Below are 27,690 nucleotides of genomic sequence, written 5' to 3'. Positions count from 1 at the left end.
GGGGCAGGCAGGTAAGAGGAAAAAAAAGGGGAGAGAGTTATCCCAAAGTGAGATGGCATGTCTGGGGAACCAGTGAGTTCTTCCTCCCTGATGGTTTTCAAGCAAAGGGCTCTATGACCAAGGATATGCATTTATGAGGGAGTTAGGAGTGCTTTCTGAGCCTTTGATAAAGAGTGAAACTCACTGGGTCCTTTTTCTATACTCCATGGCCTGTACAGGGCCTACCACATAGTAGGAGCTTAATACATGCTCACTGAATGAGTATGTGAATTGCCTTTGATAGCAACAGAACCCAGCTGAACTGCAGACCAATTAACAAGAATTAATTAAACAAGCATTGAAAATACCCATACAAAATGACATCCATCCTTTCCCTTAAGGAACTTACATTTTAATTATATTATATTACATTTACATTTTATTTGACCAGTCAGAGAAAATGCTGCCGCCCAACCGGGTCATCCTCCCTTTTCTCCCCACCATATTTACCCCTTTCTGTTTCCCCACCCTCTTCACCCAAATCCCACAAGAACCAGAGAGAAAAGCCAAGGCAAGCTGCCATTTCCCGAATTGCACTGTGATATTCTCCATGGTCTAGGCACGTCAAGTGTGTATTCATTGATGATAAAGCAGCAACCTCACCAAATATCTGGCTTGTCATAGCTTAGGGCTTTATGGTGTGCAAACAAAGCGCTTTACAAAAAATTAACTTGTTTGATCTTCACAACAACGCTGGGAGGTTGGAAGTTATTTATAGATGAGATGGTTGAGTCTTATCAGGTATGTCTGACTCTCCATGACCCTATTTTCTTGGCAGAGATACTGGAGTGGGTTTTGCTGTTTCCTTCTCCAGCTCATTTTACAGATGAGGAAACTGAAACACACAGGGTTAAGCAAATTGCCCAGGGTCACACAGCTAGTAGGTGTCTGAGGTCAGATTTGAACTCAGAAAGATGAGTCTTCTTAACTCCAGACCCAGGGCTCTGTGCACTATAGCGCCATCTAGCTGTCCTAAGCATTCTACTGTTTATTTAAGGTGTCTCCTTTGCAAGAGTGAGAGTTCCCTGGGGAACACAGACTAGATTTGGCACATCCTGTCCAAAGCACTGGTACACATCCAATCCCAGTCCATGAGCTCTAGGAGAAATTCTCGCCAATTAAAAGAATGGCAAAAAAGATGGACCATGCGGGTGAAATGATGCCTGTTTTGGCTGTGATGTCATCCTTCCTGCTCAAGCATCTGCAAATCACCAAATGGTAAGGTGCCAGTAACTATGAAGCTGCTGCATCCTAGTGAGTCAGGCTGGTGTGTTGAGAACAGCTGGCACTCCTCTTGCTCCTTAAGGCTGGTGAAGTACTTAACTTATCATCTCTTTTAGTCATCAAGATGACCCAGTGGGGCAGGTCCTATGGCATTATTATCCCCTTTTTATGAATGAGTAAATTGAGGCAGCAAAGAGTAAAGGATAGATTTGACCGTGGTGACCCAGCTACTAAGTGCTAAAGGCTGGGTTGGAGCCCAAGTCTTCTTGATTCCAAGACTAATGCTGCATCAACTGTAATGTGCTTCGTCACTGAAAACCAGGGTTAGAAGGGACATGATTATGTGCACTTCATTTTAGAGAAAAGGAAATAGAGGAGATTCCTTTAATGTACAGGCTGGACTGGATGGCTGCTAAGGGCCCCTTTCTGCTCTCAGTTTCTGTGATTTATTTTGAATGGGGTTTATATTTACTTATATATGTTCCCATATCCTATAGAAAGTAAGCCCTTCAAGAGCCAGAACCACTTCATTTTGTCTTTGCGTTCCCGACACGATGCCTGGCACATAGTAGGCACATAATAGACACTTGTAAATTGACTTAACAATCATTGATAGTTCTATATTGATTTAAGATGATAATAATAAACATACGAGTAGCCTTTGATTGCAAGGACCAATTGCATGAGACTGTCCTCACTGGTTGAGACTGATTACTCAGCGCTTCTTGCCTGTGTGAGGGGCGGGTGGAGTCGGCGAGAGTGGGAGAGAAAAGAACCTAAATCTCTTTAGGTTCTTCTAACTTCCAGTTTGGAGAGGGAAGTCAACCTCTCCGTAGGCTTCTGAAGGGAGAGAAAGTCTCTGAGAAGAAACCACAATGGGAAGAGCTGGAAGACTTTGTCATGTCCCAGTTGCCAGCTTGCAACACTTCAGGAAATGGTCCCTTTCATGAGACCTAGGTCCTCTTCCTCCTCCCCCTCTTCCTCCTCCTCCTCCTCCTCCTCCTTCTCTCTCTCTCTCTCTCTCTCTCTCTCTCTCTCTCTCTCTCTCTCTGTAATGAAAAAGATCCTTCAGTTTGTAATGTCTGCTTATATATTCCCATATGTATGTTTTTCTGATTTCTGGTTTGCTATCAACCTGCACAAATGAGTAGCTTAGCTATTTGGGGTCTGTGTGTGTGTGTGTGTGTGTGTGTGTGTGTGTGTGTGTGTGTGTGTGTCCATTGTAGAATTACTATTTGGTGGGACTGAATTCAAGCCTCGGATATTAATCTTGGGGCCCTTCTTCTCCATTAAAGGACAGTTGACCTGATAATTAAATTGTCCATACTAGTAATTCTTAATAGAAAAGACAGAATTGTAGCTAGGTACTAGGAGAGCAGAATGGTGGCCATGCCTGGTCCTAGCCTCCTGCTCCCTCTCCTCTAGTAGGAATCAAAATCTCCCTTAGAGATAAGAGGGAGATGGGGGAGATGCTAGACATGGCTATTCTTGCCTTGCTGTGAGTCACACACCAGACACCCCTTACTATACCAGCAAAGTGCTTTATATATTGTGGCTCACTTGATTCTCACACCCCTGTGAGGTGTTATTATCATTTCCATTTTACAGTTGAGGAAACTGAAATTTAGAGGTTAAGTGACTTGCCCAGGGTCATACAGCTCCTACATATCTGTAGTGGGATTTGAATTTAGGTCTTCCTGAGTCTAGGACTAGCATTCTATGCACTGGACTAGATAGCTGCCACGTGAAGATTTCACAAAACCTTTCCTCATAACCTTGTGAGATAGGTTATACAAGGATTATCACCCCCATTCCCATTTCACAGATGGCAGCCTGAAGGCTCAGAAGGCTGAGACTTGGCCAACACTTGAAGCCAGGTCTTCTAACTCTAGAGATAGAGCTCTTTCTACCATACTGCACTGCCTCCTTCATTTCCAAGGTTTTTATTAGAAGTGGTTATTTCTGCTGATCTGAGATTCTGAGATCATTTAAATAACTGTGCGCATTCAGAGAACCTCGAATCTTGGAGGCGGAAGGAACCTCAGACACCGAATAAGACAAGACCGTGTCCTGTAGAACATCCCCAGTGGGCAGTCACCTGAACAGACTTCAGATGAGCAGGAGACCCAAGGGCCATTCACGCTGGGATCACTCCAACTATGGTCTTCCTAACATTGGGCTGAAATCTGCATCCTTTGCAGCTGCCACTCATTTGGCCTGGAGGGCCAGACACAACTAGTCCAGTCCCTCTTGCCTGTGAAAGTTCTTTTCTAGACTCAACATCCAAAGCTTCTCTAGACTGGGCTAGGCTTGGGGGAAGGTTCTGCAGTATCACTATAGGCTCCATCATCACTAACTTCATTTGGTACTTGGTCATAATCTCTGGCTCCTCAGTCTTCCAGTAGAAAGAGAGGGGTTAGACTAGATCATTGGTGATAAACTCAAGTGACAATGAGGACCATTGGATCATATCTAAGGATTTGTGTTGCTGTTCAGTTGTGTCCAACTCTTCGTGACCCCAGCAGAGATGCTGGGGTAGTTTCCATTTCCTTCTCAAACTCATTTTACAGATGAGGAAACTGAGGCAGAGTGAAGTGACTTGCCCAGAATCACACAGCTAGGTGACTGTTGTCAAATTTGAACTCAGGGAGATGAACCTTCCTGACTCCAGGCTCAGCACTGTATGCACTATGGTGCCACCTAGCAGCCTTCAAGGTCACATATTGACTTGGACACACACACACACACACACATACACACACACACACACACACACACTTTGTCTCTGTCTCTATCTACATCTACAGCTATACACAGACATATATATGTATATATATATATAGATACACAAATACCTCGATATACATATACACACATATATACATATGTAAATACATATACACACTCTGGATAGTGTGTATGTATAGGTATGTTTATATATAATTGTATATACATACATATATATGCACTGTATTGTATATATGTTCATATATGTACATATGATTTTTATATAATATAATTATGATATATTTAATATACATATTTTACTACTACATGAAGACATTAAAATAAAAAAGGAACTCTGCTTTGATCTGGTTTGGGTCACACTCGGTAGCATCATAGACTGGGTACTTGACTCCTCCAGACCAAATGACCTGAAAGGTCCCTTTCAACTTTAATCTATGACCCCATGAAAGAGACAAGGCCATTGGGTTGATTGAAAGCCTTCTTTTGGGTTGGCCCTTTAAGAATCACCTCACCTGTGACCAGGTCTGCCTCCACCCTCATGTCATGAGGATGATAAGATTAGAGGCACCTTTGGTTGGGTGAAATTCTGCTCTTTAGAACAGGAAGGACAAAGCATGCCTTCCCAAATACAGGGCCACAAGGACTAGGATGAATGTCTAGCTTTCTCCTCCCAGGATATTACCTGGAAATTGAACGGAGAAATTGACACCAACATGGCATCCTCTAAGGTAACTCCAGTTCAACTCTACACTGTCTTGGACTGTTGCATGGGGAGCTCATAAAATTATGGAATTTCCTTAGGGTTTATCAAATCCAACCCCCATATTTTGCAGATAGGGAAACTGAGTCCAAGAGAAGGGAATTAAATCGGCCAAGATTAAATAGCTGGTAAATGGCAGAGGTGGTATTTTGCTCCTTCTATAACTCTAGCTATTTCTTTGGGGGGACTGTACCTAAGGGAAGATTGAAAAATTATGTGGGTCTGAAATAATAATAATAACTAGCAATTATGTAGCATTTTAAGCTTTATATCTGCTGATTTTTTTTATGCTCACTATAACCCTAAAAATTAGGTGCTATTATCAATCTGGTTTTATAGATCAGGAAACTGAGGCCTAAAGCTGTTAAGTGACTTACTCAGGGTCACACAACTAGAAAGTGTCTGAGACCAGGTTGGAACTCAGGTCCTTCTCATTCTAGACCTTATGCTCTATCCACTGTGCCATCTGGCAGAGATCCCCTAAAATCCCCCTCGCCCCCATCGAGGGTCCATGGAGGGTCCAGGTAAGAACCCTCGGACCAGATGGTTTCTAAGGTATCTTCCTGCTATAAATCTCTATGACCTAGTTCACCCACAGCATTTTTTAAAGCAGGAAAGAAGACAAATTCTTAAATAACATGGAGACAGGGCTGTGTGTATGTGGGCATACATACATACATACATAAGTTCAGACTGGTTTCATTTTAAGAGCACTGAAATGGACCTAGCACATAGTAGATGCTTGTTGATTGATTAGTCAATTATGTGTGTGCATGATCTTACCTCCAGCACTGCCTCTTCATCATGTCATATGGCTCTGTCTTTAAGTTCTCTAAGCCCACACCTGCAGAGCACAGAATTGAGCAGGTTCTTCTAAGCTGGAAAGACATAGAGAGTGGGCTGGGTGAGGATTGCGTTTGTCCAATGAGGACCAGCCTGGCTAAGTTTAGAAGCAGCTCATCACCAGATAACACTGGGGAGGAAACATGAAACAGAGGGGCAGAGCAGAGTGAGGAACAAGGGATGTCAGGCCTGGGAGGGCCTTAGAACAGGGAAAGTCAGAACCATTGGAATCTTGGAAACCAATGCTAAAAACCACTAACGTCTTTAGAAGTCTCCCTGAGCCTTTCTGTTTTTCAGATGACCTTGAGGTCCAGAGATGAGCCATGACAGAGTCCAAAATAAAAGACCAAATTTATCAGAGAGAAGCCCTCTCCACGTCTCATGTACGCAGCAGGTGTTGAGGCCTGTTTCCTGGAACTCCACATGAGGGACAGTGGGGACAGTGTGGGCTCAGCCCTGACTCTCTCCTTGGTCTTCATATCTGCCTTGGGCCTAATCTCCCCTGCCTGGTTCCAAAGTGATCTTTATTCTTTTGGACTCTTTGCCTCGTGCTCCTGGACTGAGGGTAATGACTGGAACCAGACTTGCGTGGCTTATAGGACCCTGGAGGACATGCCTGACCTGGCCTGGAAGGTAGTGATCATTTAGGGCAAACTCAGTGGCTGTCCTCCAGAGGGGAGGGAGGGAAGGAGGGAGGAAAGGAGGGAGGGAGGGAGAGAAGGAAATGAGTATTTAATAATCACCTACTAAGTGCTAAGAACTTTACAAATGCATCATTTGATGCTCCCTGGGAGGTGGGTGTTATTGTGATTCCCATTTTACAGGTGAGGACACTGAAGCAGAGGGAGGTTAAGTGACTTGCCCAGGGTCACCTACTAGTGCAGACTAGTGAGTTCCAGAAGTCACATTTGAACTCGAGACGTCCTGACTCCAGGCCCACCACTCCACCCACTCTTTGTCATTTAGCTGCCTCTAGAGGCTTAAGAGATGGTTCCTCAGGCAATCAACACACTTTTACTAAGGACTGATTATGTGCTGGGCAGTCTGCTGAGCAATAGATAAACAGAAGTGAAAAGGAAAAAAAAGTCTAAGGTGATGAGAGGCAGGGCCTTTTCCCCAAGGGACTGACCAATGATCTGACTTCAGCAGTATCAGCCCTCAGGGGCAGCTAGGTGGTGCAGTGGATGGAGCACCAGTGCAGGAGTCAGGAGGACCTGAGTTCAAATCTCACCTCAGACACTTGATACTCACTAGCTGTGTGACCTTGGGCAAGTCACTTAACCCCAATTGCCTCATCCTGGGTCATCTCCAGTCATCCGGATGAACATCTAGTCACTGGATTCAGATGGCTCTGGAGGAGAAGTGAGGCTGGTGACCCGCACAGCCCTCCCTCACTCAAAACAAAGTCAAGGGCAAGTCATGTTATTATTTCTCTGATGGCATGGTCTTCTTCGGCAATGAAGGACGAACACACACATGCCTTTGATCAGTCCTCAGTAACAGGTGGACAGTTTAAGAGGGGCCTTCTAGAGGCACAAGGTTATAACCCAAAATTTAACCCACATTTTCAGTTCCCAGAGCACTTGGCTCATAGCCACTCTGAGAAGGAGGTCTTGAAAAGTTTCTCCCGTGGAAGAATATTCTTCTTGAGAGTAGACTCTGTATCCTCACCACCTGGTACACCATAGGTGCTTAATAAATGCCTGCCGATAGATTGATTGACTCCCATTTTGCAGATAAGGAATCTGGGAGGTGATTTAGGAGGCCAAAAGAGTTCTGAGATAATTTGGGGTCCTCAGATTTTGAACTGTAAGAGATCTAGTTCCACTGCTCATTTTACAGATGAGCAAGTTGAAACCCTGAGAGTGTGTGATTTGCCAAAGGTCACACAGGTATTCTAAATCCTTCATTTTACTGATAGGGAAACATGAGGTCCAGAGAATGTGTAATTTGTCAAAGGTCACACAGGTATTACAAATCCTTCATTTTACTGATGGGGAAACTAAAGCCAAGAGAGGGGAAGCAATTAGCTTAAAGTCACACAGCAAGTGACCAGGTTGAGAGATGAACCCAGGTCTCTTGACTCTCAATCCAGTGATCTTTATAAAAATAATACTAATACTGTCTGTCCATATTACAACTAGCTGATAGGGAAGGGGAACTGAACAATGGGGTTCTTTTCCTCCCACATAGAATGTTACAGTTTGAAGAGATCTTCATTTTACAACAAAAACAAATGAGTGCCAGGGAGGAGATAACCTGACTTGGGTCTCTTCTTCCAAGACATGGTGTGAAGGGAAGTTCCCTAGTGGCTGAATTGAAAATGATGCTTTTGTGGTTTCTGGGGTATCCACCCTCCTCTTTCTCTCCTCTAGGCTTCAGCTGCTCTGCTTCTTGGAGGCTGGCTCCTGCTGGCCTTTTGGGCCCTGCTCCTCCTCTCCTGGACCATCCTCCCTGAGGACTTCTGCCCTGTGAAAGGGCGCATCCCAACGCAGTACATACAAGCAACATCGGGTGAGTCCCTTAAGTACTCACAACTGCATTTCTGACTGAGCAGGTTCCTGTTTCTAAACTGATACAGTCAGATAAAAAAACTGACCTTCCCACAATCTGGCAGAAACAGCTCTGGATTTGGAAGTCAGATGACCTGTGTTCAAATCCCAGCTTTCCTATTACTCCCTGAGTGACTTTGGGAGAATAACTTCATATCCTTCCTCCCTCCCCCACTGCCTCACTTTCTTCATCTGTCAAATGAGAACATTGGGCTTCGTGGCTTCTAGGGTCATTTCCAGTCCTAGTTCTATGACCATATGCTTCTATTTTTACTTGGAGAAGTCACGCCTTTCTGAGTCTCAGTTTGCCCATCTGTAAAATGATAACATTGGACCAGATGATTACTCAACTCTACTTTTCATAGGCCCATCAGAAACTAGCAGAGTCATAGAGCCGGCCCATTAGCATCTAAGCTCCCTAAAGGAAAGAGCCTGCTTTGTTTCTGTATTTGGATCAACCAATATTTCTGCAGCACAATGTGCTAAGCACTGGACATTCAGGCAAAAGACAGTGCTTGCCCTCAAGGACCTTACGATCTAATGGTGCTTAGCACAACACTTAGCAACCCAGTAAAGATGCCTTTCTCCTCTTGTCTTCCTCCAGTCATCACCACTCTCCTGGGCCTATTGCTTTTCCCATTCAGTCTGGACTCCCAGGTGGCTCAGGATGCCTGGGGTCCTTCCGCCGTGTACAGTGCTGGTCTATGCCACCTGGGTTGGGGCTACATCACCGCCATTTTCACTCTGGTCCTCACCAGCCTCTTGTCCATCGTGGGGAGATTCCACCTAAACAAGAGGCAGGAGAAGAAGATCCTTTTCTCCACCATCACTGAAAGAAATGTCTTGATTTCAGAGCCAAATGATTAAACATCCAACATCTCTGCAAATTATTGCTTCCTGCTGCCACCTAGTGGCTCCTGTACCTCACTGCCCAGAGATCAGTAGAGTTTAAGAGGCTGCTGACCTGCCCCTAACTCTCTGTGTGATCTTGGGCAAGTCACCTATTCTCTGGGCCAAATAATAGACTTGGACAAATCTCAGGCTCTTAACTTAGCTCCACAAAGGAGTACGCAGATAGATTTTAGGGAGTCTGTAACTTTGGATGGGAAAAAATGCCATTGTTACTTTCACTAACCTCTAATTCAAATTTACCATTTCCTACGTTTTTCCCCCACTTAATAGTATTTTATTTTTTCTAATTACATGTAAAAGACAGTTTTCAACATTCACTTCTATAAGATTTTGAGTTCCAAATTTTTTTCTCCCTCTCCTTCCTACTCCCCAAGACGGCAAGCAATCTGATATAGGCTACACATGTTCAATCATATTAAACATATTTTATTTCCTTTATTTAAAAAATAATTCTCCTAAGAGGACCATAGGCTTCCCCAGACTCCCCAAGGCATCCATGATTCAAATGAGGATAATGAGGATAAAAGCCTGTGGCTGGTATCGTCTCTACTATCCTTTCTATCTCCTGAGCCAGGGATGTTAAGGCATCCTTGAAAGAGACGCATATGAAGAATACAAGAAATGTGGACAGACAAAATTATGCAAAGTGTCAGATATGTATAATAGAAACACAGACGACAATGCTATGAAAAGTTTTTCAAAATATAGAGCACAGGGGGAGGGCTCTTGAAGAACCACACTGCCACACCAGGAGGGCAGGATACCAATAGGATACCACACAACATAGCTGGGTCTCCCCTCCACCATTGTAACCAGATCCATGGGCACGCTTGACATACAACCAAGATGTGTCCTCCCATCCAAAGCCCCCACACCACTCAAGATTCAAACTTATATAGAATTTTAGACCAAGAGCTGACTTGGCATTATTAGGAAACTGCCATGATCAAGGCAATAGAGTAGTCTAGACCCCTGAAATGAGGGTATTCTCTGAATTGACTAATAAGGAATGAGGAATAAGGGGCAGGGATCCAGGACACTTCACCCTAACTGTGCCACAACAAGCAAGTAGCACAATGGAGAGGGGGCCAATGCCCAGTCTCTGGGTCAATTAAGCCTTATCCTGCATCAATCCTGAGGCATGCCAGCCAAACCAGTTTTTAGTGTCTTCCCCAGATTAAGAAGGTAACGACATTGTCATCATCATCATCATCATTTTTATTTTGAGTATTTGAGTATATTTTTAAAAAATAACATGAACAACACACAGACTTCAAGTGGTTTTAAGAGTCTAGTTTTAGGTAACAAATCCAGGGACAATATAGAATCATTTTCCTAGAATTATTCTCATTTCAGCCCTGTACAACTTTTTGTGACTCCATTTGGGGTTTTTTTGGCAAGGATACTGGAGTAGTTTGCCATTTCCTTCTCCAGCTCATTTTAGAGATGAGGAAACTGAGGCAAACAGGGTGAAGTGACTTGCCCAGAGTCATACAGTTAGGAAGTGTGTGAGGAAACATATGAACTCAGGTCCTCCTGACTCCAGAGCTGGTACTCTATCCACTTCACCACCTAGCTGCCTTTCCTAGACTAGTTTGAGAAAAGAAGGAAAAACGTTTTAGAGTTACTTTAAGGAATTGTACCTAGAATTAAAGGGTTGAGTCATGTATGGTTTTTTGAGCTCCATTCACTGTCCTTATAGTTACGATCCCAAGGAAAATAGAAAATGTGCAACTGACTCAATCCTACTTTTCTTTTTAAAAATTTTTATATATTTTTTCCAATTACATGTAAAAACAATTTTTAACAAGGCAACAACATTCTATAAGTCCCTAGACAGATTCGTAATGGGACTCAGAACTGAAAAGTTAATACTGTTATTATTTAGTTTAGAATCAGTGTAGATTTAAAACCTAAAGTCATCAATTCTAACCCCCTTGTACAAATGAAGAAAGAGAAGCCCAAAGAGGTGAAGTAACTTGCCCAAGGCCATCTGCAGAGCTGGAGCAGTGTTGAGATTCAACACTAGTTCCTCTGAATTCAAATCTAAAGCCCTTCATCCTGTGCCACCCAGACCTCTTTTTAAAATCTAAATGTAAAGAGTTCAGATTTAATAACATAATAATGATAGAATGTTCAGGAAGGGGAAAGGCTCAACTTGGCCCTGTTTAGCCTAAAAGAAGATTCAGGAAAGATATGAGACCTGGATTCAAGTATCTGAGGAAGAAGGATTAGTCTTTTTCTACCAGACCCCAGTGGGGAGGCATAGCCTGGGTGGAAGTTAGAAAAGGTCAATTTCAGCATGATGTCAGAACTTCCTAATGATAAGGGAACTGTCCAAAGTAGATTGAGCTGCACAGAGTAGTAATGAGCTCCCTGTTCTTGGAAGTCTTCAGCCAAAAACTGGATGATTACTTACCCTTCAGGGGTTTTTTAGAGAGGATACTTGTTCAGGTAAGGGCTAGACTAAATGGTCTCGGAGGTCCCTTCCAAACTTGACATTCTGGGATAACTCACCTTTATATAGTCAATGAAAGTTTGCAAAATATATAATTTCCTTATTTAATTGGGTTTGGAGTCCATTACCCAGAAGGTCTCTTCTCTCTCTAACCAACGACCCTGTGCTCTTCTGGGTGTGGTAAGCAGTATAAGAATCATCATCTCCATTTTGCAAATGAAACTGAAGCTGAGGGAGGGGAGTGACTTGCTTGTGATACATGTAAGTGGCAGAGGCTGAGTTTGAAACTAGAACTGCTTGTCTCCAAGTTCATACGCTCATAGATCTAGACTAGAGATTCTTACCCCTCTCTTGTATCATGAACCCCTTTGGTAGTAGGGTGAAGCCTGTGGAACCTTCTGAGAACCATATTTTTAAATGCACAAAATAAAATATGTGAGATTACAAAAATGAACCAATTTTATTGAAATTGCTTTATCAAAATATTTTTTTTAAATTTATCAACCACGGAGGTTAATGACTTTATGAGAAACCAAGAAATCACAAAACAAAACCAAAAGAATGAAAAAATGGAAGATAACGTGAAATATCTCATTGGAAAAGCAACTGACCTGGAAAATATATCCAGGAGAGACAATTTAAAAATTATGGGACTACCTGAAAGTCATGATCAAAAAAGAGCCTAGACATCATCTTTCATGAAATTATCAAGGAAAACTGCCCTGATATTCTAGAACCAGGGGGCAAAATAAATATTGAAAGAATCTACTGATCACCTCCTGAAAGAGATCCAAAAAGAGAAACTCCTAGGAACATTGTGGCCAAATTCCAGAGTTCTCAGGTCAAGGAGAAAATATTGCAAGCAGCTAGAAAGAAACAATTCAAGTATTGTGGAAATACAATCAGGATAACACAAGATCTAGCAGCTTCTACATTAAGGGATTGAAGGGCATGGAATATGATATTCCAGAAGTCAAAGGAACTAGGACTAAAACCAAGAATCACCTACCCAGCAAAACTGAGTATAATACTTCAGGGGAAAAAATGGTCTTTCAATGAAATTGAGGACTTTCAAGCATTCTTAATGAAAAAACCAGAGCTGAAAATCAGTTTGGAAGAAGTTAAATACTTTGAGCCATTGAATTAAATGAGATTATGCTACACAGGAAATGGCCTGAGATTGGTTGACAGGAATAGAGACATCATTGAGAAGGAGATTCCTAGGGGAACCAGGATGGGGTACCCACTACGGCAGCTGAGTAGGAGTCATGGGAGGCCCTACCCTACCCACATCCCCCTCGGATGCTTCATTGTAGTACACTACTTGGTAGTTTCTCAATGATTTTAACAAATGTTAAATGTTTAACAATTTTTTTCATATCCCCTGCTTTTTCCTAAAGCATTCCCCCTCCCAGAGTGCCAATTCTTAACAGACAATGGTTTTTAAAAAGAAGCAATTTCACAGAACTAATATGTCAATTACATTTGGAAGATCTAAAATTGGATATCCCAGAAGTACGGCAAACTCAACATATTCAACCTTATTCCCCCCACCCCCAAGCCCTCCCAGTTCTTCCCAATTTTCCTATGACTGTGAAAGAAATCACGATTTCTTACAAACTTGGTGTCATCAGCAACTCCTCATTCACACTCAGCCCACGTACTCAATCTGTCATCAAGTCTGTGAGTGTCTGCTTCCAGAACATTTTTCCTGTCTGTCCCTTCCTCTCATCTTCCACAGCCAACACTCTGGTGCAGCCTGTCATCTCACCATGGCTAGATTTCCTTCCCTTGTGGCTTCTTTCCCCACTTCGAGTTTCTTTTTACTCAAATCCAGCCTCCACACAGCTGCCAAAGGGAAGTCCCTAAAACAAAGATCTGACTGCCTTCCTGTCTTGTTCATTAATCACCAATGGCTCTTGAGGACCACCAGGATCAAAGAGAAAATCCTTTGTTTGGCTTTTAAAACTCTTCACAACCTGGACCCTTCCTACCTTTCCAGGCTTCTTACCTTTACTCCCCTCCGTGCCCTGTGGTCCAGGGATACTGGTCTTCTCACTGTTCCTTGAATCAGACAGTCCATCTCCTAATTGCTGCCTTTTTATTATTTGTCCCACACACCTGGAGTGTTCCCTTCTCCTCCCTGCCTTCTAGCTTCCTTGGACTCCTCAAAGTCTCAGTTCAAATCCCAGCTTCCCTCCTCTACCCCTAGTAGCAGCTGGACCTCAAATCTGGAAGACCTGACTTCAAATTTAACCTCAAACACTTACTAACTGTGTGACCTTGGGCAAGTCACTTAACCTTGTTTGCCCCAGTTTTTCCAACTGTACAAAGGGGATAATGATAGCACCTTTTTTCTCTGTCATTGTGTGGATCAAATGAGATAATATTTGGTGTCTAGCACAGTTGGTTGGCTGGTTGGTTGTTGTCCTTTGTTCTCAAAGAGGACCAAAATGACATCATCACGATAAAATGAAGTTTCAGTGTCTCTGACTGTGGCTGATCAGAACAATACAAGGTCAGAACGCTCTACCATAGTCCATGTGAATATTTAGCATGGGTACTCCAAATTTACCCATTTGTTTGTGCTATTTCAATTCTGCTTTGCTCATAGAGTATAGTACCCTTTCTGATGTGGGCATGCCATGCTGAGCAGTCCTGTGCCAGTGTCTCCCATGTTGTACAATCAAATTCAAAGTTCTTAAGAGAGACCTTGAGAGTGCCCTTGTATCGCTCCTTCTGACCACTGTGTGATTGCCTGCCCCATGTGAGTTCCCCATAAAATAGTCTTTTTGGCAAGCGTACATTTTGCATTCGAACAATGCACAGTACTTGGCACATAGTAGGTGCTTTATAAATAAATTCCTTTCCCTTCCCCTTATCCCATATCTTCTTCTGGTGTTACTTGTATTTTCATTGTGATAAGTACATAGTTATTCTCAGGTTATCTCGCTTAGTAGAATATGGACTTTTGAAAGGCAGGGACTGTGTTTCTGCTTTTATTAGAATCTCCCGGATTTATTTAGCACATTGCCTGGCACACAGATAGAAAGTACGGCCCCATATACACTACAGTATTTATAGCAGGACTTTTTGTGAACCACAAACAAAGTAGATGCCCCTTGATTGAGAAATGACTATGTTACTTGTGGCTCATGAATGTAATAGAATGTCCTTTTACTATATGACATTGCAACAATCAGAAAGCATTTATTAAGCACTTACTGTTTGCTTTAGTCTTGATCAGGTGAGAACACCCCCTTTGAGTTACAGAATCAATCAAATGTATCACCTGGCATGAACGCCATAATCAACATAATATAATCAATCAAGCAAAAACACAAACTAAGTGGAGAAAAGTCTCTATTCAATTTGGAAGGAATAAAATGCTCTAAATCAGTGGATGAAATGAAGTGATGCTACATAGGAAATATATTGAGATTGGTTTAAAGGATTGTTATTCAGTCATTTCAGACTCTGTGATCCTGTTTGGGTTTTTCTTGGCAAAGATACTGGAGTGGTTTGCCATTTTCTTCTCCAGCTCATTTTTACAGATGAAGAAACTGAGGCAAATAGCATTAATTACTTGCCCACAGTCACACAGCTGGTAAGTGTCTGAGGCCAGATTTGAACTCACAAAGACGAGTCTTCCCAACTCCAGGCTAGGCATTCCCTCCTTTGTACCAACCAGCTGCCCCTTACAGAATTAAATCTAGGAATATAAGAAGATTCCAGTAGAAGTTTTTCCAACAACTGCTATTGGAGTCAAGTTTTGGTATCTTGAGGAAGCTTATACTGGGCTGGGTGGGCAGCAAGGGAGGACAGGGAGAGAGTTTCACACTTCCCTCCAGATCCCTCACTATTGCCACGTCCTCAGAGAGACTGGTCCACGACAAACAAGTCTTCTAAAGAGCAGATGAAAACAAGCCAGACATGCAGAGAGGAGGCAGCTTCAGGATTCTACAGGGACCCAGGCCATGGGTCCATCAGGGAACTACCCAGGCCCCAGGGAAACTTCACAAGAATTTCACAATAGGAGAAAGAACATCCATCCAAACAAAAGCTGTGAGTTAATCATTGGACACACATGCTTTCTAAGCTTGAGATCATTCCCTCTCGAAGTAAGGCTGTACCTATGGGAAAGTATGTCCCAGACTCTTTGCAGGATGTTATTATACTTTGGTCCTTGTTATATCTTGTCAGTAAATATCCTTTGGTAAAAGCTAATGGATATGAATTGGTATATTGATATTAAAAAGATGTTAGCTGTTTGATATTGGGGCACACTGGATAGGGACTCATTCTCTGGAAACTAGAACCACTAATCCAAGTTGTGAGTCATAATTCAAAATTGCTTTCCCAGAATGGTTGAGATTCATTAGTTCTGCCAACAGTGCATTACTATGCCCACCATCACACTGGCAATATTTTTAAAAATATCCTCCCAACAGCCTGGATACAGGAGATAAGTGTTCAGATGGTTAAATTCTTCTTGTTGCATCTCCTTCCCTGGAGGGCGAGCTTTGAGACCAGGCTTTCCTGCCCAGAATGGCTTAGCTTTCCAACTCTGATTTCGTTTGCATAGAGTTACCACCACAGAATTATGGGATCTTTAAGTTCAAAGGGACCTTAGAGGGCATCTTGTCTTACCCAAGGATGTGTATCCTCTTTATAACATCCCCAACAAGTGGTCATCCAGCCTTTCTTTGAAGGGCTCTGAAGATAGCCCATCCCACTTGGGAATAGATCTCATCATTGCTGGGAAGATTTTCCTCTACCCAGTTTAAATTTTCCTTTGAGATTACATTTTATCTCTTTCCTAAGGGGCTCAAAGTGCATCCCCTTATATCCTCTTGTCATCCAGATCTACTTTTGGCCAAAGACTTAGATCAGCTGAGGACCTGGGTTCAAATCTCTACAGGTTTATCTGTGACCTTGGACAGGTTGCTTCTGAAAGACAGTGGGGTCAGATTAGCGTTTTTCTCTTTCTAAAGTCCATTGGTCTATGAAAAAAGGCATAATATATAGGTCTAAACCCCTGGGTTCAAAGGGTTCTCAAGCCTTCAACAGAAGTTGTATCCTCATAGTTGGGTTGGTCACACAGACTCTATGGAAGGATTATGGAGAAATGGAGATTTTAGTTCTGGCTGCTTAGGTGGTCAGTTCTAAGCAGTTGTGGCTACTCTACAAGGCTTCTTTGCCCCACCTCCCCAGAAGACCATGTGGTACAGGGATAAGAGCGCTGGTTCTTAAGTCTCAGATGTGGGTTCATATCCTGCCTCTAAGGGTTATTACCCAGTGAATGTGGGCAAGTACCCAGTTTCCTTTTCTACAAAATGAAGGGGGTGGACTGGTTGACATCCGAGCTGTTTCTGTCCTAGCATTGGGATCCTCAGTTCTTCCATCCAGGAGACAACATCCAGTTCTGTGACACATCTGCACTTCCACAATCTTCTGTTAGAGGCAAGGTACCCACCCTGTCCTGTGCACAAGGGAAACAGAGGTAGATGTTCTGGCTCAGTGGGCCTCTGGATCACGTGCAGAGGGGACTGGGAAGCTTCTGGGTCACAGACGGGTCCTCTACTCTTGGCCTGAAAAGTTCCCAGGTGTGGATAATGTGAGTAGACCCAGGGAGGCTGCAGTAGGGGACTGGTTTCCACAACGGGAGCATGGGGGTGAGGGGTCTATTGGGATATGGGAAATGTTAAAAGAGCATCTTTAGAATACAAAATGTCAGGGTGGAGAGGAGCCGCTGAACAGGGGATGTCAGGGCTGGGAGGGGCCTCAGAACAGGGGATGTCAGGGCTAGGAGGGGCCTCAGAATAGGGGATATCAGGGCTGGGAGGGGCCTTAGAACAGGTCCTTCACTCCTCTCCAGGCAAGTCTTTCTTCCCCATCCCCAGCATTTTTCTCACACTCAGAGATCTTTTCTCCTCAAATCCCCTTCCCCTTGACAGTTTTTCCTTGCACCTCCATTTTAGGAGAGAGCGTCCAGACCAGTCAGGTTCCTTCTCCCACTTTTCTTGCCTCTCTGGAATCTTTTTTCATCTTGCCTGGCTCAAGCACCTTCTCTTGTCTCCCCAGCCTTTTCACCTTCCTTTGACTGTATTAGAATTTAAGTTCCCTGAGGGCAGAACCTTATTATTTTTACTTGTATCTGGATTCTCAGTACTTTGAATGGAACCTGGCATATATCAGTGCACTTATATGTATATGTATAACAGGGCACAGATGGCTTCACCCAGCAGAATGTCTGGTATATATATATATATACAGAAAGGGACTAATTAGTGCTTATCAACTAATTCCACCTCCTCTCTACACAAGTGTAACATTGAACATAGGGCCAAGAAAACTGGAATTCAAATAACCACTCAGAAACTTTCTAGCTGTATGATTGTGGGCAAGTACCTTACTTCTCTGAGCCTCAGTTTTCTTATCTGTGAAACAGGGATAATAATAGCACCTACTACATTGGGCTGTTGTGAGGAACAAGTAAGATAATATCTACAGAATGTTTAAGAATATGGATGGGGATTGGCTTGTGATTTTAGTGGCAAAGGGAACTCCTGGGTGAGGAAACTTGACCAATTCAGGTCCACACCTTCCCTTCCACTTGGTCTGGAGGGCTGCCTAGAATGACTTACTTGCCTGGGGTCACACAGCCAGTGTGTGTTAGAGACACGACATGACTTGAACCCGGGAGTTCCTGACTTAGAGGTTAGTTCTATCTACTACACCAGGCTGCTCGAAAGAGTTTGTAAACCATAGATGTTTTCATCCTCATCATCGTCATCGTCGTCATCATCATTTTACTTCACTTCCTGCAAATATCCCCTCACCCAATAACAAAACCACAGAGACCAACCAGTAACGATTTTATTGTTCTGAAAAGACACAGACCATAGGGACCAAAGTTTGCAACTGTTGTTTTTTTTTGAAACAACAATCAAGTTACAATAAAAAAAAAAAAAAGGCAGGGCCAAAACCCATATAAAATATATTATACCACCACATGGAGATCACATGTGCTCATAAATTGGGTGACACGGATATATAATACCATAAAAGCCACAACATCGACTGATATCATACAGAAGGATTTCCCTCAGACCAGGACAGCATCCAAGGTAGAGTCACAACAGTCCAGCATCACCCTGGAGACTGAATCTAGATGCCAAGTCGCATATGCATTATTTACTACAAAAAAGACCCAGGCTTTCATGACCTGGAGTCTTTTCTCATCCTTCTCTGGGGCTATTTAACCAGAGACCGTTTGGATTTGGAGGAGGAGGAGGAGAGGGTCGGTGACTTTCCTACCAAGTGAATGAACACCCTGTTGGAACATCCTGTCTTGAGGGGGTGGGTAAGGTAGGAAGGGCCTAATTTACTCCTGAACAGGGCGATGGCTACAGATTTTCCAAGCTCTGTGACCATAACAGCCAGAGAGGCCACCCATTTATTGAAATCGGTTTCCAAAGAAGGGAGGTCTTAGGATTGGTTTCAGCAATTTCAGTCACCTCTCTTTGCTGGTGTTGATGAGCAGCAGGTATATTCCTGATTGAAAGTCGGCACTTCAAAGATAATTGAATCGTGCTATTGGGTACATACCTTCAGACTATTAACTCTCTCCTCATCCCTAATGCCCTAAAATTCCAGAGGCTGCAGCCTGGGGTCCTCTAGGGTAAACAGTTCAGAGTCTTGCCTACCCACCCCACACCTGTTTTCTCCTTCCTACACTGGTCTCATTTCCAGGAGAATCCATGAATGAGGTTTGCCCTCCAAGTGACTTCCTGCTTTGAGTAAGTGATACCTGGGGATTTTGTGAGTGCAGATGGGATAGTCCCCATTCTGAGCCTTTATCCAAAGAAAAAGCATCATCTGACTCAGAGGACTAGGGGTCAAATTCTGTTTCTGCTACTCAATAGCCACAGGACTTAAAGGCCCCGTGTTGGGCCCCACTTTTCTCTCTTTTAATTAAGGCCATTGGCCTAGATGACCTTTAACCTTTGTGGCACTATATCTAACGATGATGGGGCTTGATTTGTGCTCCTGGGCCCCTGTCGCATCTTTAAAGTCCCAAGGGAAAATATAAAATGAATAATCAAGGGAGGAAAGGTGGGCTAAGAATGAAATGCCAGTGAAGTCTGGGTGATGGTAAAAACCAGGCAAACACCCCAAGGAAAGAAAAGGACTGGAATTATGAGGGCAGGAGGAGGAAACATGAGTGGAAAAGATTCTGCTCCATCCCCTGGGATGGTTACAGGAGGAGCTCCTTCCCTAAAATTCCACTGCATTTATTTGGTCTTGGTATAGTTTAAGCTTATTAGAACCTAATAAGGCTTAAGGAGCACTGACTTTTGGGATTCTCTGTATTTAGCATTTACTTACCTGTGTACATCTAGCATATAAGCTTTTTGAGGGCAGTAACATTTCATTTTTGTTTTTATATGTCTAGCATCTACAGTGCCTAGAACACTTTTTGGAGGGGAGGAGAAGGTTGATCTGGGATTTCATTGGCATAGGGAACTCTCAATAAGGAAATTCCCTCTAGAATCTCAGAAAGTTGCCTAGGTTGATAGGAGCTTAAGTGACTTGCCCAAGGTCACACAGTTGGTGTGTGTCAGAGCAGGCTTTGAATCCAAGTCTTTCTGACTCCAAGGCCTTTCACTTGGAAGGCAGCAAGCGTTTAATAAATGGGGTTGGTGTTAGGGAAGAGGGACATTGAACCAGAATGAGTGAGCTCCTTCCTATTATCTTGGGCTCAGCTCCCCTGCCCTAGGAGAAGCTCTAAGGAGAAAATTATAAAAATTAGGGACCTTAGAAATCACCTAGACCAACAAGCTTATTTTACAGAGGAGGAAATGAGGCACAGAAAAATTTAAGTGACTTCCTGAAAGTTTCACACTGCAGGCAGTAATAGTAGTTATAGTTCAAACTCAGAGTTCTCTGGTACCACATTTGATAATTCTTTCTACTATGTTGCCTGCTCACCACATCAGTCTCCAAGGAGAGGGAGAAGAAAGGGAGAAGGGAAAGGGAAAGAGCTGTGAAATATTTTGTACCCACTCCAAAATGTAGGGATTAAGTAGAGTGGTTCATGGCAGAAGCCACTTTCTTTCCTCTTTCTTCCTGACCCAGACAGGCATGGCTCTGACCCTTCTGGGATCATCTTCATAACCAAATTAAAAAACAACCCATGGTCTTCCATTTGGTCAGCTGGGAGAGGAAAAGGCCCAGGAAAGAGAAGGGAAATCATACCAGGATATCACTCAAACACCTTTGTGCTGCCATCTTGGTCTTAAGTGGAATAAATCCAATCCACAGGAAATCTTTCACAGAACCATTATTTTCAGTTTCAACACTACAAGAGGCAAAGATGCCTGAAACACACACACACACACACACACACACACATTTTGGGGACAAAGACCACATACTTCCAAAACTCACATCAGGAATGCTTAAAGAAGATGTGGCCAGTCCTTCATCCATGACCACAGAAAATTCAAATGAATGCAATTGTGTAAGAAGTCCTTTACAAAAAGCAAGAATATCAACTTAGACTTTTTTTGTTGTCTGTAAAAATATAACATCAAGAACAAGGAGAGCCATAGTGCATTAGATTAGGCATTTGTGTGAGTTCAACAGGTGTGTGGGCGCCCTGCTCCCCAAGGGGGAAGCCTAGATATGGGTCTGCAAGCTTCAGAGGGAAGTTCTGGTGCATGACAAAAGGCCTGTGTACACCGAACTAAGGCTGGGGGGGGGGGGGTGTGAAGCTGGCTGAATGATGACAGAGCAATGGGACCATTGGGGTACTGGGACCATAACAGGATGGGGCCATTGCAATATATGAATGTGGATGCTGGAAGAATGATATTGGGGAAAAAGGGGCTGTTGGAACATGGAACGATGAGACTGGCAGACCAAGGAATAATGTGAGAACTGAGATATAGTACAGAATCAGAACAATGGGACTGGTGGAATATGAAACAGTAAGGCTGGTGGAGGGGCCATAGGCCATGGGTACCTCAGGAACATCTGCCATCCCACAGATTTCCTTTAGTAACCATCAAAAGAACCAAACAAAAAACTGTCACAAAGACCAAAAATGCAGCTGATGTGGTTTCAGTCATGCCTGACTCTTTGTGACCCCATTTGGAGTTTTCTTGGCAAACTCCTTGCCATTTCCTTCTCCACCTCATTTTACAGATGAGGAAACTGAGGCAAACAAAGTTAAGTGACTTGCCCAGGGTCACATAGCTAATAAGTGACTGAGGCCACATTTGAACTCAGGTCTTCCTGATTCTAGCCTTGGTGCTCTATCCATTGCACTTCCTAGTTGCTCCAGACCAAAAATACAGAACCCTTTATACCACCCACTGCTGCTTTATGACTTTCTAGTATTTTGGATCTATAACCAATTTTCTAGGATGGAGTGAGTGGTACATATTTCCCACCATCTAAAAGCTCAATACTCAAGTAGTATGCCACTTGGATGTAAACAGATATCTCATAGTATCTGTATTTTTTTTAAAAAATATATAGTTCTTAAATTTTCTCTCCTGGATCTATTTTCCAGGTCAGTTGTTTTTCCAATTAAATATTTTACATGTATGTATGTGCTTGTACACACATATGCGTACACACATATACTTGTGCATGTGTGTAGCACAATATAGCTCTGGGCCTGGAGTTAGGAAGACCTGAGTTCAAATCCAGCCTCTGATACTTACTAGCTGTGTGACCTAGGGCAGGTCCCTTGACCTCTGCCTACCTGCCTCAGTTTTCTCATCTGCAATATGGGCATAGTTGTGAGTGTAAGATGACATAGTATACATAAAAGTTCTTCACAAACCGTTAGGTACTATGAAGTGCTATCTATTATTATTTTTATCACCATCAGCATTATATAAAGTAAATCCAAAGGAACATGGTGGGGGGTGGGGGTGAAGGAAGAGATCAAGACTCAATGTGTGTGCATCTCTCTCTCTCTCTCTCCTCTCCTCTCCCTCTTTCTCTCCTCTCCTCTCCTCTCTCTCCCCCTACTCTCTCCCTCCCTCTCTCTCCCTTCCTTTCACTTTCTTTCTTCCTCCCTCTCTCCCTCTCTCTATCCCTCTCCCTTTCCCTCTCCCTCTCTCCTTTTGGCCCTTCCTTTCATTTTCTCTCTCCTCCCCCTTCTCTCTCTCTCCAGTGTGCTGGGCTTGACCATGTGGAGACAAACACGAATGAGCTCTGATGGCCACCCCCAGGGAGCTGCCAATCCATTTGAAAGAGAAGGTGTGGCCCCAGATAACTGTAATGAAAATTTGAATGTAAAAAGCCTGGGGGAGAGAAGGCTTAAGGAGAAAAAGATTAGTGTAGTAGAATGGTAAGCAGTCTGGAATTGGTCTCAGAAAGACCTGGTTCAAATCTTTCCTGTGACCCTAGCTTTGGGATGCTCAGCAGGTCAAGTCCCTTAACATCTCTGGACCTCAGTTTCCTCATCTGTAAAATGAAGGGGTTGCACTTAGTGGCCTCTGCCTTAAGATCATTTCAGCTCTAGCAGTCAACAAACATTATTACTACAGAACCTACTATGTGTCGGGGCACCACGCCACGTGATAGAGATGCAATGAAAGGCAAAAACACAGTCGCTGCCCTGCAGGGGCTCTCAGTCTACCAGGGCAGATGATATGTAAGTAACTAGGTCTATACAAGGTATAGACAGTATAAACAGGGCAGTCTTAGAGAGAAGGCTCTGGGGTGGGGGATAGTTTAGTAAAGATCTCTTGCATGAAGTAGGATTTGAGTTGAGTTTCTTAGGGCCAGATCCCATGCCTGGCTGGCTGAGGCAGGGGGGAGGGTGGGCATCCATTGAGATAACCCACTTTGGTAACAGTGTGGGATCTGAGGAGCAGCTATTGGTCACCACTCCTGCAGTAAAGATGGCCTATGGAAAGGATTCCTAGGTTTGATTTTTAGCCATAGAAATCATGACTCAGAACAGAAAACCTTCCCTTAACATGCCTCTGGCAGTCACTGGCCCTCCCTTCCCACTCCCCCCAAACTTTCAAGACAAAAACCCACAGCCTAACTATTGTCCTTGGCTGGAGACTGTGAACAGTGACTGTATCCGGTTCCAGAGGCTGAGTCCAACTGCAGGGTGAACACAGGGTTATTCAGTGGGGGAAATAGGGGAGTGGCCATCACTGCAAGCTGCCCAGGGGACCTCCTTTCCTCCAGCTGGCCTCCTCAGGCAGGTGCAACCCCTGGCTCTGAATGGGATGGAGAGTCCTCCAGGGACTTGTCCTTCCTTCACCTCTAGCCTGCACAGAGTTGGAGGGCATCTTGAAACATGGTGTATAGGATGCCGGAGCTGGAAGGAACGTTACAGAACAGGGAATGTCAGGGCTGAGAGGGGCCCTAGAACGGGGGCTGGGAGGGCTTTAGAAGAGACATGAAGGATACCAGGTGGAAGTGACCCTGACTCGAACCCTTGCCCCCGAAACAAGTCACTAATCTTCTCTCTTGGCCTGTTTCCTCTTCTGTAAGATGGACATTTTGACTTCACAAGGCATTGTGGGGATGTGGTCATTGACATTTATCTGATGCTTTGCCATCTGCAAAGGTGTGAACATACTCTCATGTGAGTCTTATCTCAGATATTGTCTCAGTTTTACAAATGAGGAAACTGAGGCTTGGGGTAGTGAAATGACTCAACCGTGGTTACACAGTGGGGCCACATTTGAACCCAAGTGTCTCTTAGCTTAAGGCTATTTGGTTCAAAATGACTTGTCCAAGGTTATTCATTTATTTCAGTTGTATCTGCTGTGGCCCCCTTTGGGGTTTTCTGGAGTGGTTTGCCATTTCCTTCCCTGCTCATTTTACAGATGAGGAAACTGAGGCAAACCAGGTTAAGTGACTTGCCCAGGATCATGCAGTTAGGAAAGTGTCTGAGGCTGGATTTGAACTCATGTCCTTCCTGGTACCCTATCCATTGAGCCACCTAGCTGCCTGTTCAGGGTTATACAAGTAGTAAATGGGAGATTTGGGATTTGAACTCAGTCCTCTGAATCTAAATCCTGTGTTCCTTCCTCTCTACCACTCTGCCCAGTCTCCATCAGGGTGTAAGAATGTCAGAGAGTGGGTACTGTTCTATATAATAAGACTGATTTCTCTGGCGTTTGAAGGTTGTCCACCTGTGGTGGGATGGAAATCTGGACATAATTTGGTAGGTGAATCTTAGAGGGTAGCCTGAGATACTGAGAAGTGAAATCATTTGTCAAAGGTCACATAGCTAGGGACAGTCTGAGGCAGGATCTGAACCCAGGTCTTTCACCTTTCCAAGGCTATGGCTTTATCCATTATTCCATACTGCTTCTCAATAACATATAAGCTTCATGAGTGCAGGGACTGCTTTCATTTGTGTTTGTATACCCAGGGTCTAGCACACAGTAGGTGCTTCCTATATGCTGGTGGATTGATTAGTACCATCTCTTTACATTGTATCCATCTTGTTTGTACGTAGTTATTTGCGTGTTGTCTATAAGGTCCTTGAAAACAGGAATTATGTTTTTACCTTTCTTTGTATCGTACCCCCCACCCCTGCACCACTCAGTGGCTGGCACTTAGTAGGTTCTTAATCACTGTTTGTGTGTGTACATTCATAACCATGTACACTCTCTCTTTATGTTTGTATATTTCTTTAGACTTGTCAAGCCCTTCCCTGGACTTTGTATCCAGGGCATCTCTTCCTCTTTGGGCACAGGGATAGGAGGGCTTAGAAGAAAGATTAGCTGAAGTCACCATTCCTTGATATGACTATCTTAAAAAGCCAAGTGGTTTTCTGGTATGGCCCAGCTCGTCGAAAGAGAACAGATCCTTTCATTTTGGTCCCACAAATCTTTCCGTCAGGACTCAGGGCCCTCAGTTAGTCGGAACCTTTAAATAAGGGTTGTGGTTCACTGTGGTGGAAAAAGACTGGTTCTGAAGTCAGAGACCCTGGGTTCAGATTCCACCTCTGATGTTTATTACCGGTGTCGCCTTAGGTTTGTCACTTACCTTCCCAGGCTTCAGTTTTCTCATTTGTAAAAATCAAGGGATTGGAGTAGATAGGTGGTCCTGTGGTCTATGACCATAGAATATTAGAGTTGGGAGGGACCTTAGAGCATTGAATGCTGGAGCTGTAAGAGACTTTAAGAGCATAGGATATTAAAGAGATCTTAGAACACAAAATGTCATTTAGAAGGGATATTAGAAGAGAGGATGTCTGAACTGGAAGTACCCTTAGAGCAGAGAATGTCAGAGCTGAAAGGGCCTTAAAACAGGGAATATCAGACCTGGAAAGTACCTTAGGTTGGGAGCATCCATAATTCTGTTCAATAAGCATTTATTTACCATCTACTTTGTGAAGGGCATAAGGCATCTATGAATAAACAGTTGGCCTCTAAGTCCCTTCTGGGCCACATCCTGACTGTGTTGGTCCTGGGTTGAATGTCCCAGTGCTCCAGGCAGTTCTCTAAGTCTTGAAGGCACTGATAATGTGATATCCTGCTTTGATGGAGGCAGTTTCCTCACCTGGGAGTTCCTTGTACCAAGGAAATCACCTCAGGTGGTTTTGGGAGACAGACACCAAGATGTTAGGCAGTGCCTGTCCATGAACAGATTATGTGTTACCAGGCAATGTGCTGTGCAAATACAGAACAGAGATTTATAGTGATGGATGCGAACTTGGGTTTTTTATCTTTTAATTTTTCAAAAATAATTAAAACCTTTTTCAATGAACAAAAACTGATATTCTCTCTCACGTCCCCCAAACTTTGCAAAAACAAAGCAAAGAAAACTCGTAGCAAACGTGCAAAGAAGACGAGCCAAACAAATTCCCACATTGGCCACATCCAAAAACGTGTGTCTCCTGACCCCAGCGTCCATCACTCCTTATTGATCCTCTGAAATTGTCATTGGTCATTGAATGAAGGAGAGTTCTTAGATCGTTCAAAGTCTTTACAAAGTTGTTACTGTTACTGTGTACAGTGTCCCTGGTTCTGCTTACTTCCTTCTGCATCCGTTCATACAAGTCTTCTTAATGAACCACAGCATTCTATCATATTCATATACTTGTTCCACCATTCCCCAGTTGATGGGCGCACCCTCTGCTTCCAATTCTTTGCCACCACAAACAGCTGCTAGAGAAATTTTGTTCACATGTGAGTCCTTTTCGTCCTCTTCCTTTTAAAATTTTTTGCAAGATCTCTTTGGGGTATAGGCTTAGTACTATCCCTAGGTCAGAGGGTATCAATTCCAGACCCCTCTTCTTTTTTACAGGGGAGGGAGCTGAGGCCAGATTACCTGAAGTCACATAGCTAGTAAGTGACAGCTGGAACAGCAATCCTGGTCTTCTTATTCTCAGGCCATCAGTACCCTTTGGACCACACATCCTCCATGTTGCTGTTGAGCTGTTCAAAATGACCTGTGATGTAGAAGAGGGTCCTTGAGAGCATAGTCGTTTCTGAACCAATGGTTCTTTGAGTCCTCTGAATAGGGACATATACCATAATGTTGCAATCTTTTCTTAACATGTACGACTCATCCACAAGTGACTAGCACCTCTGATGTGAGGGCTGCTCATCCACTGTTGGTGTCCACCTCTCACTGAACACTCACCTGTGGTTCCAAGAAGCTGTAGCATGCACAGTGGTCACACCCTGGTAAACCATCAGGGCAGATGGGCTAAACCAGGTTGAGGATAGCCAACAGACCTCAAATCTGTCAATGAGTTAGGGGGGTGTCTACCCCAAGCATGTAAAGATTTCTCCCAGTGGAACGGGCAGATAAGAACATTTTGTTCCAATGGTCATGAAGACTCTGAAGAAAGCTTGGGGGAATGCTTAGAGGTTGGTCAAATATGGAAGATGGCAAGGTCATCCACTCTATCCTGGGCAATCACCAGTCCTCTTGACTTGTGTTCTGCCACTGGACTTCAGTGACTCTGGAAGTCAGAGTGAAGCTGTTCACTTCATAAGTAACTTTGTCTCACTTAAATTCAGTTTATGTGCATGTCAGGATGTCATTGGTCCTCTGAAAATGAAGGACAAAAAACAACAATGTAGTTGGTGCGTTTCCAATTCTGGGTTCAGCTGTCACTCAAGGAGAGTGTTTAGTCTTCTTCAACA

At 43.5% G+C, this 27,690-nt stretch overlaps 2 protein-coding genes across 2 annotated transcripts in view; both read left to right on the top strand.

Annotated features, from left to right (window-relative positions):
* LOC140499107 (uncharacterized) overlaps positions 1-27,690 on the top strand; it is a 392,730-nt gene that overhangs the window by 315,760 nt on the left and 49,280 nt on the right.
* On the top strand, positions 5,944-9,033 carry LOC140498692 (LHFPL tetraspan subfamily member 7 protein-like). Its single transcript, XM_072599563.1, has 3 exons — positions 5,944-6,247; positions 7,990-8,128; positions 8,771-9,033. Exons 1-3 carry the CDS (start codon positions 5,996-5,998, stop codon positions 9,031-9,033), a joined length of 654 nt encoding a protein of 217 aa, XP_072455664.1. The 5' UTR covers positions 5,944-5,995.

The sequence above is a fragment of the Notamacropus eugenii genome, chromosome 4, assembly GCF_028372415.1.
Source record: "Notamacropus eugenii isolate mMacEug1 chromosome 4, mMacEug1.pri_v2, whole genome shotgun sequence".
Taxonomy (NCBI): Eukaryota; Metazoa; Chordata; class Mammalia; order Diprotodontia; family Macropodidae; genus Notamacropus; species Notamacropus eugenii.
The sequence above is the reverse complement of the archived record's forward strand: the minus strand, read 5'-3'. Positions and strand labels throughout refer to the sequence as shown.

Bases quoted from the DNA above. Each gene is read 5' to 3' on its own strand.
- LOC140498692 (XM_072599563.1), top strand. From the start codon at position 5,996: ATGTACGCAGCAGGTGTTGAGGCCTGTTTCCTGGAACTCCACATGAGG. The intron at 6,248-7,989 runs GTAGTGATCATT...TCTCTCCTCTAG, and splicing joins TGCCTGACCTGGCCTGGAAG to GCTTCAGCTGCTCTGCTTCT. The intron at 8,129-8,770 runs GTGAGTCCCTTA...GTCTTCCTCCAG, and splicing joins GTACATACAAGCAACATCGG to TCATCACCACTCTCCTGGGC.